The 18,653-nt window shown below is 43.5% G+C and overlaps 1 protein-coding gene across 3 annotated transcripts in view; it reads right to left on the bottom strand.

The window, feature by feature from the left end:
* Positions 1-18,653, bottom strand: part of LOC133463907 (regulating synaptic membrane exocytosis protein 1-like) — a 76,448-nt gene that overhangs the window by 9,120 nt on the left and 48,675 nt on the right. For 2 of the 3 annotated variants that reach the window (XM_061745684.1, XM_061745685.1), the window contains 6 exons: positions 12,857-12,966; positions 7,191-7,309; positions 6,942-7,099; positions 4,956-5,170; positions 3,184-3,216; positions 191-356 (listed from right to left, as the gene is read on the bottom strand). In XM_061745684.1, coding sequence (XP_061601668.1) covers positions 191-356; positions 3,184-3,216; positions 4,956-5,170; positions 6,942-7,099; positions 7,191-7,309; positions 12,857-12,966 — 801 coding nt within the window. The remainder of the gene's footprint in view (positions 1-190; positions 357-3,183; positions 3,217-4,955; positions 5,171-6,941; positions 7,100-7,190; positions 7,310-12,856; positions 12,967-18,653) is intronic. The other variant, XM_061745686.1, reaches the window with a different exon arrangement.

Below are 18,653 nucleotides of genomic sequence, written 5' to 3'. Positions count from 1 at the left end.
TACTGTTCAGATCTTTGCATCGACTAGTTTCTTCTACATTCAACAGACACCGTCCATGAGCACTAACATCCGAGACGTTGAGCCCCCGTTCTGATTTCACCGGGTTTACGGCATCTCTCCGGGCTCTCCGGGCTCACAGCGTCTCACCAGTCTTTAGCTGGGAACTAGCTAGTCTGCGGTTTGTACGTACTTCCCCTCAGAGCTGTAGCTGTTCATGCTGCCGTCGGTGGACTCCCTGCTGGCCTGCCGGTTCATGGCTGAGCCGCCGCGGGGATACTCCACCGCCATGCCCGTCTCCACGCTCCTCTGGATGCTGCTGCCGCTCGACTTCCCCGACTTCTTACCCCCCGACGTCTCTGCGGAAAACACAAGGATGGTCAGACGGAGCTGTTACAACCAAAGCTCGCATCGGTTATCAACTCACACATGAGTAGGGGTGTAACGATACACTAATCTCACGATACGATACACGATATTGAGGTCACGATAACGATACGATATTATTGCATTATTTTTTAACAACCTTGAATGAGCAACATATGACTGGAAAAAATGGTCTTTTATTTGAAAGACACAAAATACAAAACAATACGGTGCGTATGGTGCCAACCATTTTCCACAAACGGAACTAAAAGTAAATGTCAGGTTTGCATTATGATCTTCAGTTTCATACATGTACAAATAATTTGCCACAAACTGAATAGTTTCTCTCATGTATGATTGGACTTTTTTCTTTTCCAGAAATTTAACAACTAAAATTAAATAAATAAATAAAAGTAAATAAATACATACAATTTTACATCATAAAAAAGATTGATTCATGCTCACCTTATAAGTGTAAGAGGAGATTTATTTTTGTTAAGGTTATTTTGGTAATTCAGGGTTCATTATTTTATAAATATATTCTTTATATTGTGATGTAAATCAGGGACTATAATGACCCTAGTCAGTTTATCTGTAGTGATTAGTCTGTTTTAGATTGGGCGGAGTGATACGCCACAGTACGGCACTAGGTGCTGTGTTGATGTTCTAAAATCCTACACTGTTGAGGTACATTAAAGTACACTGGAACTCAGCAGAAGTTTCCCCGTGTTTATCCTACTCACGACCCCAAAAAGGTTTAATTTAATAAGGTAAGGCTTAACTCTACACCAGCCTTACATCAGTAAAAGTTCAGAGCTCAAAACCCCCAAGAGTCCCGTGATCGGGACCAAAACGGTACTAGTTTCTTCTGAGCGGAGTCAGATTTTGGTCCGCGGGTCGAGGCGCGGTCGGCACCAATACACTGCACGTTACTAGTCAACACAACATAGGCTATTAATATTAATAACCCAATATCGCGATACAGTTTGTCACCTCCACGACACGTATCGTGACGTTTTTGTATCGCAAAATTTCGTGGCACGATATATTGTTACACCCCTACACATGAGCTAGCACAAAGGAGAGAAAAAAAAAGAAGTGTTGAAGGGTTGAAGTGACTCCTTTTTCCCTCTAAATGAAGCACCAGTATTGAAAAGCCTGATAACCGGCAGCTGGGAACTATTTTCATGCAAAATAATATCCCAAGGTGACCTCACCAACATCTCAAAAGGAGAAATATACTCAAATCTTCAGTTGGGGGACAGCTTTTTGGACTTTATAGCTTTTTCTTTTTTGCAGTTAGAACAAAGATGAGTTTATTCTGGTGATGAGGTCACTGAAGGAAGATCTGGATAACAATAAAGTATCCCGGTCAGTCCACTCACATCCTGAGTGTCGAGCAGGGATGGAGAGTTCAAACTTGCAGGGTTGGAAAAAAAACAATCATAAAGGAAGAGTTCAGCCCTTTTTAAAAGCCTGCTGTTTTCTTTCTTTTCTTTCTTACTTTTGAACATGAAATCACATTTAGTTTTATTTTGATCCAAATATGCTGCGATGGCCAAACAATGGGCCGAAACAGGCTTCTTCCAGAACTGAACCAGCCTTTAAGGGAAACAGCGAGAGAGGGGGGTTGAGCAGGAGAGCGTGCCAGCGACAGGGTTCGGGAAGGACTTCCCAAGTTCTGGGAACATTACGCTTTCTAACTTCTGCTCAACTTTGTTTGATGTCGGTTTTTTTCTGTGGTTCCTTTTTTGGTCCTGTCTGAGGACTTTGGTCTATTCTGTCTGTCCCTCAGTCTTTAAGAAAGGTATCCAGTGGTCATGTATCAATTACTTTTAAACCCATTAACAGCTTAGTACGGAAGAGTGTTAGGGCCAGGCAGGAGAAAAATAAAAATAATATTTTAGAGGAGGAAGATTTTTTTTCATTATGCACTTCGAGAAAAAAATCGAAATGTCGAGAAAAAGGTTGAAATGTCGAGATTAATGTTGAAGTAAAATTTCGAGAAAAAAGTTGAAATGTTGGGAAAAAAGTAAAAATATAGAGATTAATGTTTAAATAAAATTTCATGAATAAAGTCAAAATTTCGTGAATAAAGTTGAAATGTTGTGAAAAAAGGCGAAAATTGGACTATATATATATTTTTTAATTGTGCACTTTGAGAAAAAAGTTGAAATGTCGAGATTAGTCAAAATTTCTCCTTTTTTCTCAACATTTCAACTTTATTCATGAAATTTTGACTTTATTCATGAAATTCTATTTCAACATTAATCTCGACATTTTAACTATTTATCGACTTTTCGACTTTTTCTCGTCATTTTTTTATCATGCACTTCGAGAAAAAAGTCAAAATGTCGAGAAAAAAGTCAAAATGTCGAGATTAATGTTGACGTACAATTTCATGAAAAAAGTTGAAATGTTGAGAAAAAAGGCGAAATTTCGACTTTATTCACCAAATTTCGACTTTATTCTAGAAATTGTATTTCAACATTATTCTCGACATTTCAACTTTTTTCTAGACATTTTGACTTTTTTCTCCAAGTGCACACTAAAAAAAAATCTTCCCCTCTCAAATATTTTTTCTCCTGCATGGCTCTAATTCTCTTCCGTAGCTTAGAGTCTAAGTAGAAACAGAAGAGCTTTAAGTCAAAGCCAACTGCTGCTGTTTAGTCCACATGATCCTTAAAATGTTCGTCCCAGTGCACAATACAGCAGCCTGGTGTTAATGTGATGTTTTCTATCATTCTGCAGGTGGCAGCTGTGCAGGAAGTCACAAAACTGCCGCTGGTTATAATAATGTTGTCCTGCCTGTTGCTTTACCTTTCTTTCTGTCCGCCGCTTTACCCGTTGCCCCTGAAATAACACACAACAACAAAGCCAATGAACAACGACAATGTGACATTTTTTTAAATTTTCTTCAGGATTCAGTGATGTGCATCACTGCTTGTGCATGTGTTCGTGGGGGATTCAGAACCCTTTACAAGAAGCTTAATTATTAAAGGAACTGTAAATTCAGAAAACAAGGCGCCCACAGTGCAGTCAGCACATGTGTATCCAAACCAGCTCTCCCTCCGTGGAAGTGCTTAAACATCCTGCATCTTCGCTGGTTCTGTATTGGCGCTTTTCCACTAGAACCTACTCAGCCCGACTCACCTCGCCTCCGTTTTGCGCTTTCCCACTAGGGGTCTAACGTGCCGAGTAGATACTTTTTCTGTATCTATTCTGCCGAGGTTCTAAGCTGCTGAGTCGGCTGTATCTGACATCATCACACTACAGACCACTGATTGGTCGGGGGGTTGGAGTCAGACGTCTGAGTCAGGAGGAGGAAATCAGAGAAAGAGACTCTGATGGATTCTTGTTCATTTTATTCAACCAGCAATGGCAGCACAAAAGTCTGTTTCATGATCCAACTCTGAGGTGCAGATGTTCATAAACCTGGTGCTGAGGAGAGAATTAAAAAGGGATCTAGACGGAGATAAGGAACGACCAGATTTACCAGGAGCTCTGTCTCTTCATAGCTGCTCACGACTCCAGCTGACTTTTCAGCAGCGCAGAGACAAACTAACAAAAAAAAGCATCACCGCTTGAAGCTTCTCTCACTCTCATTTTTTAAAGGGGACCTATTATGGCATCTAATACCTATCTAACAGGCCTTGGATGTCTTAAAAACAAGCTTTTGATTGTTTTTGTTAAATAAATTAGACACTCTGAGCCTCTGATCAATGTCTTTATCTTCCCATTCTCTAACCTCATTATCTATGCAGGATTCTGAGTGGGCGGGGCTATGATGATGAGGCTCTGTGCTGATTGGCTGCCTGAATGACGCGATACACGGCTACGGAAAAATGGCGGAAGCTCCGGCCGGTGGAGTTACAAACATTTGTCGCCCTGCTTCTATTTTCTTCCTGTCGCTCGCGTTGAAAGCCGGTTGAAAGCGCTGTAGGAAACAGTCATGAATGAGGAACGGCTGATCCAGTTAGTTGAAATGAGAAGTTATCTCTATGATTCCTCCTCATTTCACTACAAAAACCTCAATAAAGTGGCAGCTGCTGGAGGGAGATGGACAGAGAGCGTCCGATGTCACGCAGTGCTACGATAGTCGGACGCTCATGCAGTTACACGGTTTTATAGTTGTGGGCGTGGTTTGCATTTTGGTTACGTAACGAAAATCTGCAGAATCTTATTGGCTCGTAGATCCACATCACACTGGATGGCTCATCCGGGCGGCTGTACAGACACTGCAGAATTTGGTTGCTTTCCTCCTTCTCTGAGTTGGCAGGCTGAGGGGAGACCACTTTATATATGTTAAAGCAAGAAAAAACCTGTTTTTCATAATAGGTCCCTTTAACTTGGTATCGAACACAAGCCACAGATCCAGCAGCACATCTATCATCTCCTCCAGGTTCTACATCTTTAGTGTTGTTGTCTTCTTCGTTTAAATCACACAATCAAATACGTCACAGCAGCTTCACTCCAACCTCCTACTTCTGCTCCAGGTGAATTGTTATGGAAAAGAAACTTGTTCTTGAGTAGAGCTGAGTAGGTGCTAGTGGAAAAGCACCATACGTCGGTGTGATGGTCTGTTCTCTGACCTGTCTGGGTGAGCAGTGAGGTACTCCGACTCCGTCTGGAAGGCAGGATGGCAACGACCCGCTGGCTCAGGCTGGAGCGCCGGCCCTTAATCCCGCTCCCCAGGCCCCCCAGCGCCGTGTCCGACTGACTGCCGTCAGCGTGGTCCATGCCGTAGATCTCCCCGCTCACACTGGTGCTCTTCATCATGTGGCGGCCAGACGCACGCATGGCTCGACTGCTCCACACAATTCACAATTTGTCCAATATATTAATCAATGAATCCTCATCTGAACCACATTTGGGAAATGTAATGAAAAATACAATCTTTCATTTAACTTGGCTTACTGCTTTGCAGACAGCGTGAATCCAATATAGTTAATATTAACTTCATTTAACGCATTTTAAATCTTTTTTTTGTGTTTCATGCTTGCAACACACTAAAAAAAGTCACTTTGAGACGTTTCCACTTCTTCTCACCACACTTTAAAGTTGTTACATGGAATGTAAAAGACAAAAAACTGCTGACTATACTGTTGGCAGCCAGTAAGAAATGTGTTACAAGGAAATGGTTAAAAGTAGAACCCCCCACTATCGACGACTGGATTGGGATCATCTACGTGATCTATGTTATGGAGAAGATCTCTTCCTCCCTCAAGGTTGAGAAAGAAAACTTTTATAAGATCTCGTCCAAATGGACTGAGTATGTGAAACCAATCACATCTGATTTCATGTGAACTATTTTTTTATGTGATGTAATGATTGTAAACATGGGTGCGCTCCCTGGTTTTTTTTTTTTTTTTCTTTTTTTTCTGTTAGTGTTTCTGATTTACTGTTCATAAAAAAATGCCTGGAGGACAGTAGGGACAAAATCATTTAAGTTAAAGATTGAATGTAAAAACGTGTAAGATGGAATACTGCTGTTCTAAATAAAAAGAGAATTTAAAAAAAAAAAAGGTTGTTATGGAGTTATGGATGGGAGCACTGAAGCTCCGGTTGGTGTTTTTGACACTTTGACTCTTCGTTTTTCCTCAGCCACGACTTTGTCATGTGTGCAGAATGTGGTTTACAGTCTTGTTGAAAACTGCACGGATGTACCTGGACGAAATACAGTCTGGAAAACTCCATGTGTCGCTTAATGCATTAATGCTGCCAACCCGGAAATGAAAACATGCTTTGCAGAGACTGCTGCTACAACCCAGTACCATAAAGTAGCCTGGCTGTTGGACCTACATAATTATCAGTGTTGTGCATGAACACGTTCATTTCTGTAAGAACGTTGAACTGAACACAACATATTTGCAAGTAAAGAACTTGAACTTGTTCATTCTGCATCACAAACTGGAATTTGAACTGTTCAGATTATGTGAGTTTCAGCTTCACTGTTTAGGTCCAATTATTACGGAATGCATTTCACCAGCGGGCGGCGCACATTTAAAATACGAGACTTTGACTTCACACTACATTACCCACAATGCAGTGTACACACTAGCATAACAACGGGCACCCGCTCCATGGCAACGGTGGCCCGAGCTCGGTGCATCTTTACATGACCAGTGAAGAGAGAGACGTTGCAGACGCAGATGATGATCCTTATCATTATATATATATATATATATCATATATCATATATAATTACTGAACGTGGTGAATGAGGGTGTGATGTTGGTTGGTGGGAAAGAATTAGATGCAGAAGACATGCAAAGATAGAAAAAAATGTTAAAGTTGGAGTTGGTTGAGTGCATTTTTGTCCTATTTGCTGAAACTACCACCGGCGGAGAGGTTGGACGGGCATGAACGTTGCATGTGTTCACATTTTACTGGTTCTTTGGAAAGTTCCTGACTGCAACTTCAAATAGAAAATAAAAACATGAATCATTTTGGGTTCATACTGTCTGCAAATGAACAAAATCAAATTAAATGTAAGAATCCCTGCTGTTTTATTTGCTACCCCCACATCATCCAGAGCTGTTCTGGTTTGGGGTTGGACATTAAGCGCGTGTGTGCACCTGAATCGTCCCCGGTGTCTCTCTGACTGGATGGACATGTAGCTGGTGCTACTGATACGAGAGGCACTGCTGGTTCGAGAGATGGCTGACTCGTCGCTGACATCACTGTCCGAGGACTTGTGGGAAACATTTTCACTACTCCTCTGGTCCTTGTAGAGCTGAAATTACACCCGTAAAGATGGCTTTATGTCAGGCGGTAGGGAAATGTGCAAAGTGGGTTTATAGTAGTGGGATGAGGTGGATACCTACCTCCCGTTTGTTCTTGAGGGCTCGGTCCAGGTCCTGATGGCTGGAGGTGGTGGCAGCTGGAGCCCGGTTAGAATGAACCCTCATCTGGAGCTGACGGACGCGCTCCTCTGCTACCAGGGCTGCACACGGACAAAGTAGCAGAAATGCAATCAACTCAGGGGAGTCTAGGCTTTCCTGCTTAGCAGAGGAGGGTAGTAACGAGTTACATTTACTCTGTTACATTTACTTGAGTAAGTTTTGGAAAATTTTCTTCTTTTAGGAGTAGTTTTGAATCACTATACTTTTTACTTTTACTTGAGTAGATTTGTGAAGGAGAAACTGTTCCTCTTACTCTGCTACATTAGGCTACGTTGAGCTGTTACTTTTCTTTTATCCCCTTTATCGGCGTACGCGTCAATCTCATGACATCACTGAGTGATTCTTTGGGAAAAATGTTTGTTTTTGCATGTTTTGTCACATTTACACAGACTCAAACACACACAGAGTTTCTATGAGTTCATGTTTGTTCTAGTTCTGCTGGTTAAAAAAGAAAAGTACAAAGGATTGACATTTTGTGCTACTTGTGCTTAATTTATTTGTTTATTATTATTTATTAAAGTACTTGAATTTGCTTTAAGATTATTTATTTTGTATTAATTTTAATTAATTTTATTATTTTATTGATTTAATTTGCCTGAAAATGATTATTTTGTACATTTGTCTGTTTGAATGGTTGTGTTAAAAAAAATAAATCGGACGTTACTCAACAGTTACTCAGTACTTGAGTAGTTGTTTCACTAAGTACTTTTTTACTTTTACTCAAGTAATTATTTAGATGACTTGAGTCTACTTGAGTCATATTATTCTGAAGTAACAGTACTTTTACTTGAGTACAATTTTTGGCTACTCTACCCAGCTCTGCTGCTTAGGCTTTAACTTGTTTGTAATAACCCGTTCCAGATTTATGTGCAGCAGCGTTAGCTTCTCTAAGATCCCATGCTCACTGAAACGGCTAACAGAAATCTGCTTTTGGTAGCGCTGCCCTGCTGGTGACCCAGACTCGTGCTCTTGAGCGGGTTCTGGGTGTCCGGTCTGGACCAGATGATCGTGTTTTGATTCTGTCAGGTCGTGCTTTAGCTTGGTGGGGTAAAGCACGACAGCCTGTTCAGCTGAAGACCAAACTGTCCAGTCCGGATCCCCAGAGCCACAGATGTCACGGGGAAGAAGGAATATCCTGCCCTTCCATCCATTTCCGAGCCATCTGTCCTCAGGCTGGCCCAGAGGGTTCTGACTGACCCGTCACATGTTCTCCACCTAGAGTAGGAACTTGTACCCAGTGGGAGGTGGTCCAGTTCCCACTGCAAATTAAACCAAAAATGATTTAATTTCAATTCCTATCAAACTCGTAAACGAAGGAAATCCTCATAGCTTCATGGTGTCTTTAAGGCGCATCTGAAACATTTTTAGCGTGTATGGTTTCTACTAAATTGTCTATTAGGCATGTACAATATTTTTAGTGAATATTTATTTTATTGCTGCCTTGTGTTTTTACGTGCAGCATTTGTACTGGATAGTGCTTTTAGTTGTTGTTGCTGGGGGTTATGTGCAATATTTTCTTCTGAAGTATTGCCTTCGTTGTTGTCCTTGTGGGATTGGTGCAAATATTTTTTGAGTATTTCATTTTTGAAATTTTTATCTCTTGTAAAGTGTCTTTAAGTACCCAACACGAGTCCAAGACAAGTTTCCCTGAAGGGACGGTAAAGTATTGCATTATGGAGGTCTGTACACCTGCTGATGAGTAGCACGACCTGGCTGCAACTTACCCTCACTATAGGGGTACTTAGTATTGTCCACGTGTTGTTGTTTTTTTCCTTTTTACCTCTTTGACTTTATTTTTTACTAGTTTTTACCGCAGACTGGATACATTAGCAGCCAAGAAGCTGCAAACTACATACTTAACATGCAGGCGTATGGTGGATTTATGAAGAATTGGTACAACCAAACAGGTTGCAGTTTATTTCCCTGGTGGTTTAAAAAGTGACACGCAGAGAGTGCATTGGTCAGTGACCCGGATTTTCAGCAGGCCCCCCTGCTGATGCCAAGGGCGCTCCACTGGTCGTTGTGGCAGGGTGGAGTAGCTGCAGCCACTCAGGCTGACGGGACACAGGTGTGTCCCATCAGCCTCTCCACCCTGCCAGCCTTGATAAGGAGCACTGGAAGACTGCAGCTGGGTCGGACTGAGAAGCTGCTGCAGAGAAGGAGAAGCTGCTGATCGTGAGGTGCTTGTGCACTGTGTCCTGGGTGTGTTCTTAATAAAAGGGTTTTGCACAAAACTCCGTGTCCTCCTCTCAATCCTGTCGGTCGGGCCCCCGTAGCACTCACACTGCTACACTGGCGCCCAACGTGGGGCCCGACGGGATGGGAGGCACGGATCGGGCCCTGGAGGTGCTCGCCCTTGCCATGGCGGACCTGGCAGCCGTGCTTCGGGACCAGGGCGAGCAGCAGCTCGCTGTGCTGGCGGCGCTGATGCCCGCAGAGCGACCCACCCCTGCGCCGCGCTTGGGGTTCGCCGCAGCAGCGCGGGAGGGGCTGGCGGCGCCGCAGCTGAGAGGCCGGGAGGCAGAAGCTGCGGGCCGCCAAGCGGCGGCCCCCGAGACGGCGGGGCCGACGGAGCGGCCCACCCCGGCTCCGCGCCTGAGGTTTGCCGCGGCAGCGTTGCCGGCGCTGCAGCCAACCAGTCGCTGCGGGCCGCCAGGCGACGGCTCCTGGGACGTCGTGGCACTCGCCGTGCTACAGCCGTTAAATAGCAGTGGCTTCCCGAACCTCATTCTCTTTGCTTCCAAGATCTCCCACGGAGTTCTGTGAGCTCCAAATGCTACATGCTCGTCATCACGGAGACAAGGAGAGTGAGGAAAAGAGCCACTCTTCACCAGGACCCCTGTGGAGTGTAACCATCCAGCTGTTCACCAAGAAACGCTGGTTTGAAGAAACCAAGAATCTTGCTCTCCGACCTTGTTCACCACAACAGAAACGTCCAGTGTCCTTAAGTTTTGTAAGGACTACCTCATCTCCAATCAGCATGATCAGCATCAGCTGAGGAGCATCCCGCCAGCTGGGCTCGTGAAAGCCCACTGGTTACCAAGAACCAGTGAACGCATCCTTCCTCCAGCCCCGTTACAACGGAGTGACCTGCAAACGTTCCGACGCTTCGGCGAGCGGAACGGGGACCCGTGCACAATGAGATGACGTGCCCAGGCTACGACGATCAGGAAAGGGGGACCGCCCGGCGGCCAGCAACGCTGCATTCTCCATCTCCAAGAGACACAGAGAGAGAGAGAGAGAGAGAGAGAGAGAGAGAGAGAGAGAGAGAGGAAAAGGGAAGCCGCTCACAGCTGAACCACCGGCGCAGCGTAGAATCAGCAACCTGTGGACCGGGACCAGAACCAGGAGTTCCACAAATCCCCAGACGCCACCGACTACCTCCAGAACAGCTCAAAGTAAGAGGCTTGTGTGAAGTTAATCAAACTTCTGAAGTAGTTAGTCCTCATGAAACTATCACATGTTAACAGATGACAGGGCAGCCCTTCCTGAGTTCTGTCAGGGGGGTCGACTGTCCCACAACTGTCTCATTCCAGGAAGGCATTTGACCCCTTGACCTTTGTGTTCTTTTAAAGACTTTAAGCTAAAAATGTCTGTTTGTTTCTGCCTACCACAGATTAGTTAATCTTTAACTGAAATGTCACATGTGTGACCTTTTTAACCTTGATGTCTGTTCCTCCGTCTGTTTCCTCCCATTGTCCATTCAACTGTCTACTATTGGCTGTCTTAAAATGGTCATGTTCCTGGCACAAATTCTCAATAAAAAGGTGATGCTGCAAGAAGATTTTGGGAGAAGAGCTTGGGAGTTCTCTGTGAGGGCCTGCGGGCCCTGCACTCCTCTGCTCTCCACTCCACATTTCTGCAGAAAGCCTTAAAGATCATTCTAACAGCCTCTGTGTCTTTCCTTGTTTATGTTATGTTGATTTGGGACCCAACAGCTTGTGTCTGGGCACAGTTAGTTTAAAGTGGTTAGAGTTGAGTGTGTTTGCTGTTGTTTTGTTTTGTTTATTTTCTTTTTGGTCCACGTTATGTGACATTGTCCTGACACACACATACGCACTCACACCCACACACACGTACAGTATATAATCTGAAGTTTGTGTTAATGTTAGTTAGCTGTTGTTTATGTGTAGTTTAGGCGTCGGAATTTATCCCAAGTGTTGTTTCATTATCTTTTAACACTTGTGTAAATACATTCTGATTAATTTGAATGAGAGAAGTTGTTTGTGTTTATGCTATACATATTTGTCACAGCTGCTGGTTGCAAAGCTCTGTGCTCGGACTCTTCCTTCACTGTTATTCTGTAACGCCACCCCTGGCAACGGACTGGCAGTATGGAATAACAGCTACTTTGACACTGATTTTTCTGTTTAGTTATTATTTCCTGATAAGTCAGGTGGTGCCCCGTTTTGATTGATTCATTTTGATAATTCATTTTGATAAGTCATCTTCTTTATTAATTATTAATAACTATTGGAAGATAATTATTAATTAAAGCTGCAAGCAGCGATGAATGGGCCCTCGCACCCTTGTGCACGTTCAGGCTGCAGTGGAAGCTTGTATGACTTGCATGTAGATTCTTCAGGCCTGGACATTTAGTGGATGACACCACCCACTACTATCTATGTCAAACCATTCAAAAGTTATGGCAGAAAGTAGTAACTATCAGATGAAGGGGCGGGGCTAATTTGCACCAATTATGGTCAAGTACTCAAAACCGAGTCCGTTGACACCACCCACGACTCTTTATGTCAAACCATTCAAAAGTTATGCCAGAAAATAGGGACTATCAAATATCGAGCAATCAGAAGAAGGGGCAGGGCTAATTCAGGCCAATGAAGGTCAAGTACTCAACACTAAGTCAGATGACACCACCCACAAGTCTTTATGTCAAACCATTCAAAAGTTATGGCAGAAAGTAGGAACTATCAAATGTGGACCAATGAGATGAAGGGTAGGTGCGCTATTTGGCGTCTAGTGTCGCCACAGTAACGCTTTTGACTGGGAAAAGTAATGCGTGTCGTCACAGGATGGAGACGCACATTTTGATGTATAACACACCTGGGTGCACATTACGGTTCGGGCGAAGAAGCGGCCGAAGAAATGACATAAATCGCGCCAAAATTACACAATTAATTCAAAATGGCCGACTTCCTGTTCGTTTCGGCCATGGCGCCAAGAGACTTTTCTTTAAGTTGCGCCATGATACAGGTGTGTACCGATTTTCGTGCATGTATGTCAAACCGTATTGTGGGGCTTGAGGTACAAAGTTTTCTAGGGGGCGCTGTTGAGCCATTTTGCCACGCACATTAATGCAAACCATTAAATAAAATTTTTTTCACCAGGCCTGGCTTGCGTGCAAAATTTGGTCAGTTTTGGGGCACGTTTAGGGGGGAAAAAAGGCCCTCATTTCGTCGGAAAAATAAAAAATAAAAACAAGAAAAAAAAACAGGAAAAAAAAAATTCCTACAGATACAATACACTGTCAGTGTATTATAACTCCCTAATAACTGAACCAGCACTCCCTTTGTTGCACAACATCACGCTGTACGAACCCCCGCCGCTCCGGTTCTGTTGCGTCTCCGTACCTTGTTCTGCGGAGCTGCTCTGGGGCGGGAGCTGAGGGAGCTGCCTCGTTCTGCGCGCTGACGAGGACGTCGCCGAGGACGAGAGAGACGCACCGCCTTGTGGGTGACCCCTAACACAAAACAGTAGGAACAAAACGGAGAGAGGAAAAGTTCAAGACTAGCAAGCTTCATGCGTGGAGAACAATGGGAAAGAAACTTTTTCAAATCTGTGGTCCCGGGCCCAGACGGACCACCCAGTCATTTATTCAGTTTCACTTGAATTGTATTTATATGTACTGTATGTTATTAAGTATAAATTCAAAACTAAAGGAAAGCATGTGAAAAATCACCTGAATGAACAAAAATAAAACAAGAAGAAGGTAGACATGTAAGTAGGTAGACATGGTCTTGACTGAACTTAACTTATTTTTCAGGACATGACAAAAACACCTAGTCCTTATCAGGCTGGACAGTTTTGTAGTAAATGGACTGCACTTAAACTGTGCTTCTTTACTCTTGTTCACCCCCTGAAGGGCTTGTACTCCACATCACCTCACACCCCGTCACACACACACTCTTTCGCCAGACGTGGCACCAAGAGTACAAACTCCACTCCGGTCTTTTCTGTTCAGAAGTCCTCGAGGTTTGTTCAGCTGCAAGTTTGCAAGCCGAAGTGGTCCTGCTACGCTCTTCGTAACACCTCTTTGAAACAAGTCACTGTTCTTTTAATTGTATTGATAAACTTTAACGTGCTAACTGGAGTGTGTAGGTCGGCATTCCTCAGTCAAGGTCCATGAAGGCTATACTGCCCTGCATGTTTGAGATGTTTTCCTCCTCCAATGCCTGATTCAAATGAATGGGTCACTAATGGCGCTTTTACACTAGTACCTACTCAGCCCGACTCGACTCGCCTTGCCCTCGTTTCTTTTCAACACCCAGATCAGAAGTAGGAGGTTGGAGCGAAGCTGATGTGACGTATTTGATTGTGTGATCTAAATGAAGAAGACAACAACACTAAAGATGTAAACATGGAGGAGATGATAGATGTGCTGCTGGGTCTGTGACTTTTGTTTTTCTCTGCGCTGCTGAAAAGTCAGCTGGAGTCGTGAGCAGCTATGAAGAGACAGAGCTCCTGCTGGATCTGGTCGTTCCTTATCTCCGTCTAGATCCCTTTTTAATTCTCTCCTCAGCACCAGGTTTATGAACATCTGACCCTCAGAGTTGGATCATGAAACAGACTTTTGTGCTGCCATTGCCTGTTGAATAAAATGAACAAGAAGCCGTCAGAGTCTCTTTCGCTGATGTCACATCCTGACTCAGACATCTGACTCCAACCCCCCGACCAATCGGTGGCCTGTAGTGTGATGATGTCAGATACAGCCGACTCAGCAGCTTAGAACCTCGGCAGAATAGATACAGAAAAGTATCTACTCGGCACGTTAGACCCCTAGTGGGAAAGAACCAAACCGAGGCGAGTGGAGTCGAGCTGAGTAGGTACTAGTGGAAAAGCGCCATAAGAGACTTCTGCAGACCTGGACCCTTGAGTACCTGGATCATACTTGCTGGTGTTTAGTCTGAGATGTAGCTCTTAGAATGATGGGCTCCAAATTTGCAAGTGGCCTTGTAACGTTCCCTGACTCCTGACTCGTGGGTAATGTCGATTCCTTCAAAGGTCATCACTGATGTTGTTACTCTTTGGTATTGGGATAATTCACACCTGACTGCTTCACATCTACAAACCCGCTGATTCTCAGTGCTTATCATAAAAGGGACGTACTATAAAGAAATCTAACTTTTCTGTGTTTGACAGAATCTCCAAGTGGGTAAAACAGCCAAAACACCAATTTCAGAAAAGACCTTTAACCTTTAACAGCCCATAGCTGCTACATATCTTTGTTTTTCCTATTAAATAATTTCCACACACACCGCATCTGCATTCTGGCTGAGGTTTTTGGAAACCTGATTATAAAAACATTGTATCATATGTCACATGTTGTTCATTTGAGTCTGAATTGAGGAAAATGCAGGACCTGGTAAGGAACAGTCATGTCATCTTTGTGCAGGAGCACACACACACACACACACACACACACACACACACACACACACACACACACACACACACACATGAATGCACAAAAAGCATACAAACCCCAAGCAGCAGCATGCAGTAACGAAATTGGGGTTGAGGAAGAAAAACATGGAAGAAAGGGGGAAAATAAGAAAATAACTAAACAATAATGCCAATAACGTTAGATGAACAATACACTTTTGTATGGGATTATGACTAATCTATTCAGTTAAGTGTAACAAAGAACAAACAACCCAAGTGTTGTGAAAAAGGGTTTGAATACCTCAAAAATCCAGCCAAGGGTCCTATTATGATAATCAATACATATCAAATATATTTTGAAAAGGACAGTGATAACTAAATGCTTGTTAAAGGCTAATTAAAAAGTTAGGCTAATTCACAGTTGAATGTCCATGGATAGAAAAAGATCATTAGTTTGGTTATACCTTAACTCAAGAGCCTGATCTAACCGGCAGGCAGGAGGGTCCCCCCTTATGATCCAGGTCCTGGTTTCTTCCCTCATAAAGGGGAGTTTTTCTTGCCACTGTTTGGCTTAATGTTTTTCTCCCAGTAGAAAAGTTTTTATCTATGATTGTTCATGTAATAAAGTCTCTGGAAAATGCCTAGACGCAACTTGTTTTGTAATAGACGCTATATAAATACAATTGAACTGAATTGAAGCAGAAACAATATCGATTTCTAAGTCAATTTCTTTTCTATTTTTTGCAGGTATGTTAATGCCGTCTCAAAGAAGATATTGACCTTGGCATTTAGCTTTATCTGGTGATTAATTTCAAAAATAGCTTCAAAAACCCTGACTAAAGTTATCTAGTAGCCTAACCACCAGGCATGGTTTACACAACGCTGTCAGGAATGCACTGATTTTCTTACTTGTCGAAATCAATTTTGGTATTCGTTAATAATTTTGATTCATCTTTAGCTTCATAACAATGAGCATGTTTCAGAGGCCGGTGATGCTTTAAGCCTTTATTTTCTTCTCCCAAACTGGTACCTGAATCTGAACAGCCTCCGACATGTGCTGAGTATACAGTACATGTCTTACCTGCCGCCGTCAGACAGCTTCCTGCCAAGAGTCTGACATTCAGGTGTTTCCAGGGTCCGAGGCTGCCTGGAGAATGGTGGATGAGCGAAGGGAACAGTACAAAACAGAATAAAAAGATGAATGGGTGGGTTGGTGGATGGACGACAGCATGATGGAGGGTAAATCATCTGGATTTAGAAGAGCCTGACTCTGTCAGGGGGGCTGTCATCGACCTTACAAGTTTATGGTCTGGAAAAGCTGGCATGCTGTGATGGATGGTATAATGGCCATGGGAGTAAGGTGTGTTACATACAGTCATACTTCATCTGTAACTGTGCCTGTGTTCACGGGCGTTTGCACAAAAGTGTGTGTACCTCTTCTTTGTACTGAGGTGAATTAAAGTCTCTGGAGAAGGTGGCAGCATCCATATTCTCCATTCAGGGATATGAAGGTGACAAGGACGACGTACGCCCCACCATACAGACAAAAACACAGTCACTCTTATGATATGAGTTATGGACATCATGAATTACACGTTAATAACTAAGCGCAGTGTTGGGAAAAGCGAGGCTTTTAAAAGACTGAAAGGAGAAACCAAAAGCACAGAAGCTGCAAAATCCCAGAAAGAAAAGGCGAACTGCAAAAAAGCAAACGCACCAGGGAGAGATTTCACACCGTAGCCAGTACACACCACTTTCAGTTTGAAGCAGCACAAACCTCGGACGAAACATTGTGGAGGAAGGGAGGACAGGAAGCAACGAGAACCAAAGACAACCAAAGACTGCCGCTACTCATCCAACTACAAACCAAAACAAGACGACCCACGCACTAAAAGGTGCACGAGCAACCCGTTACACGATGGGAGCAAGAACGCTGGACACAAAGCAGAACTTGTTTGTGTCTTGGAGACTTTCAGAGGGACAAGTTCTACATTGTATACGACATTCACTCTCACTGTGCTCAGCTCAACACCTCACAGCTTACAGTAAGCTAAAAGTGATAAGACTGGCTGGTGATTTTATCCTGTACATGCCAACGGGGCCAGTGCTGTCTCCAATAGTGTCTCAACCATTGTCTCCACCGGTGTCTCCAGTGGTGTCTACTAAATAATCAATTCAGTTGCAAGTGAGTTGAATGCAACAACTTGACATTTTGAGAAAATGGCTTTTCTTGCCTTTATTTATTTTTCAGTTTGATCAAAACTTGGGTTTTCTACCACTAGATGAGGTTAGAAGAAGCTGCAAAAACTAGCCTGGTGATGGTCCAGCAAATCTGTCAATCATCTCCTTCGAAACACAGGTTCCAATTTTTAAATTTGTGCTTCAGGGTAAAACCACGTAAGCTGTTTTACTCCCACTTCTAGGACTTTTATAAGGTGGGATATTCAGCTGACAAGTTCAGTAAGTAGAACCCCAAATGATAAAAGTTGGGACAGTATGAACCCAAAGTCTTACATGTTTTTCTCTCTTCAACTTCCATGTTTTTTACTTAACCCTTGTACTGTCTTTGGGTCAAAATGACCTAATTCTCCTGTCCTTCTTTCCTCCTGCTCTGTCCTTCCTTCTCCCTTCCTCTTTTCTCCCTTCCTTCCTTCTTTTCTCCCCTCGTACATTCTTTCCTTGTTTTCTCCTTTCCTTCCTTCCTTCTTTCTTTTTTCCCCTTCTTTCCTTCCTTCCTTCTTTTTTCCCATCCTTCCTTCTTTCCACCCTTCTTTCCTTCCTTCTTTCTTTTCTCCCTTCCTTCCTTCTTTTTTCCCTTCCTTCCTTCTTTCCTCCCTTCTTTCCTTCTTTTCTCCCTTCCTTCCTTCTTTTCTCCCTTCCTTCATTCTTTTCTCCATTGCTTCTTTCTTTCTTCCTTCTTTTCTCCCTTCCTTCCTTCTTTTCTCCCTTATTTCCTTCTTTCTTTCCTTCCTTCCTTCCTTCCTTCCTTCCTTCCTTCCTTCCTTCCTTCCTTCCTTCCTTCCTTCCTTCCTTCCTTCCTTCCTTCCCTCCTTCCTTCCTTCATTCCTTCCTTCCTTCATTCCTTCCTTCTTTCCTCCCTTCTTTCCTTCCTTCCTTCTTTTTTCCCATCCTTCCTTCTTTCCTTCCTTCCTTCTTTTCTCCCTTCCTTCCTTCCTTCCTTCCTTCCTTCCTTCCTTCCTTCCTTCCTTCCTTCCTTCCTTCCTTCCTTCCTTCCTTCCTTCCTTCCTTCCTTCCTTCCTTCCTTCCTTCCTTCCCTCCTTCCTTCCTTCATTCCTTCCTTCCTTCATTCCTTCCTTCTTTCCTCCCTTCTTTCCTTCCTTCCTTCTTTTTTCCCATCCTTCCTTCTTTCCACCCTTCCTTCCTTCCTTCCTTCCTTCCTTCCTTCCTTCCTTCCTTCCTTCCTTCCTTCCCTCCTTCCTTCCTTCATTCCTTCCTTCCTTCATTCCTTCCTTCATTCCTTCCTTCTTTCCTTCCTTCCTCTCTTTTTTCCCATCCTTCCTTCTTTCCACCCTTCTTTCCTTCCTTCCTTCTTTTCTCCCTTCCTTCCTTCTTTTCTCCCTTCCTTCCTTCCTTCCTTCCTTTCCTTCCTTCCTTCCTTCCTTCCTTCCTTCCTTCCTTCCTTCCCTTCCTTCTTTTCTTCCTTCCTTCTTTCCTCCCTACTTCCCTTCCTCCTTCCTTGACCTGAAGACAGCTCACACGGGTTAATGTTGTCATCCCATCTCACAAGACTGAAAGTGCTGAGCC

The sequence above is a fragment of the Cololabis saira genome, chromosome 17, assembly GCF_033807715.1.
Source record: "Cololabis saira isolate AMF1-May2022 chromosome 17, fColSai1.1, whole genome shotgun sequence".
Lineage (NCBI taxonomy): Eukaryota > Metazoa > Chordata > Actinopteri > Beloniformes > Belonidae > Cololabis > Cololabis saira.
This window is presented reverse-complemented; position numbering and strand designations above follow the sequence as displayed.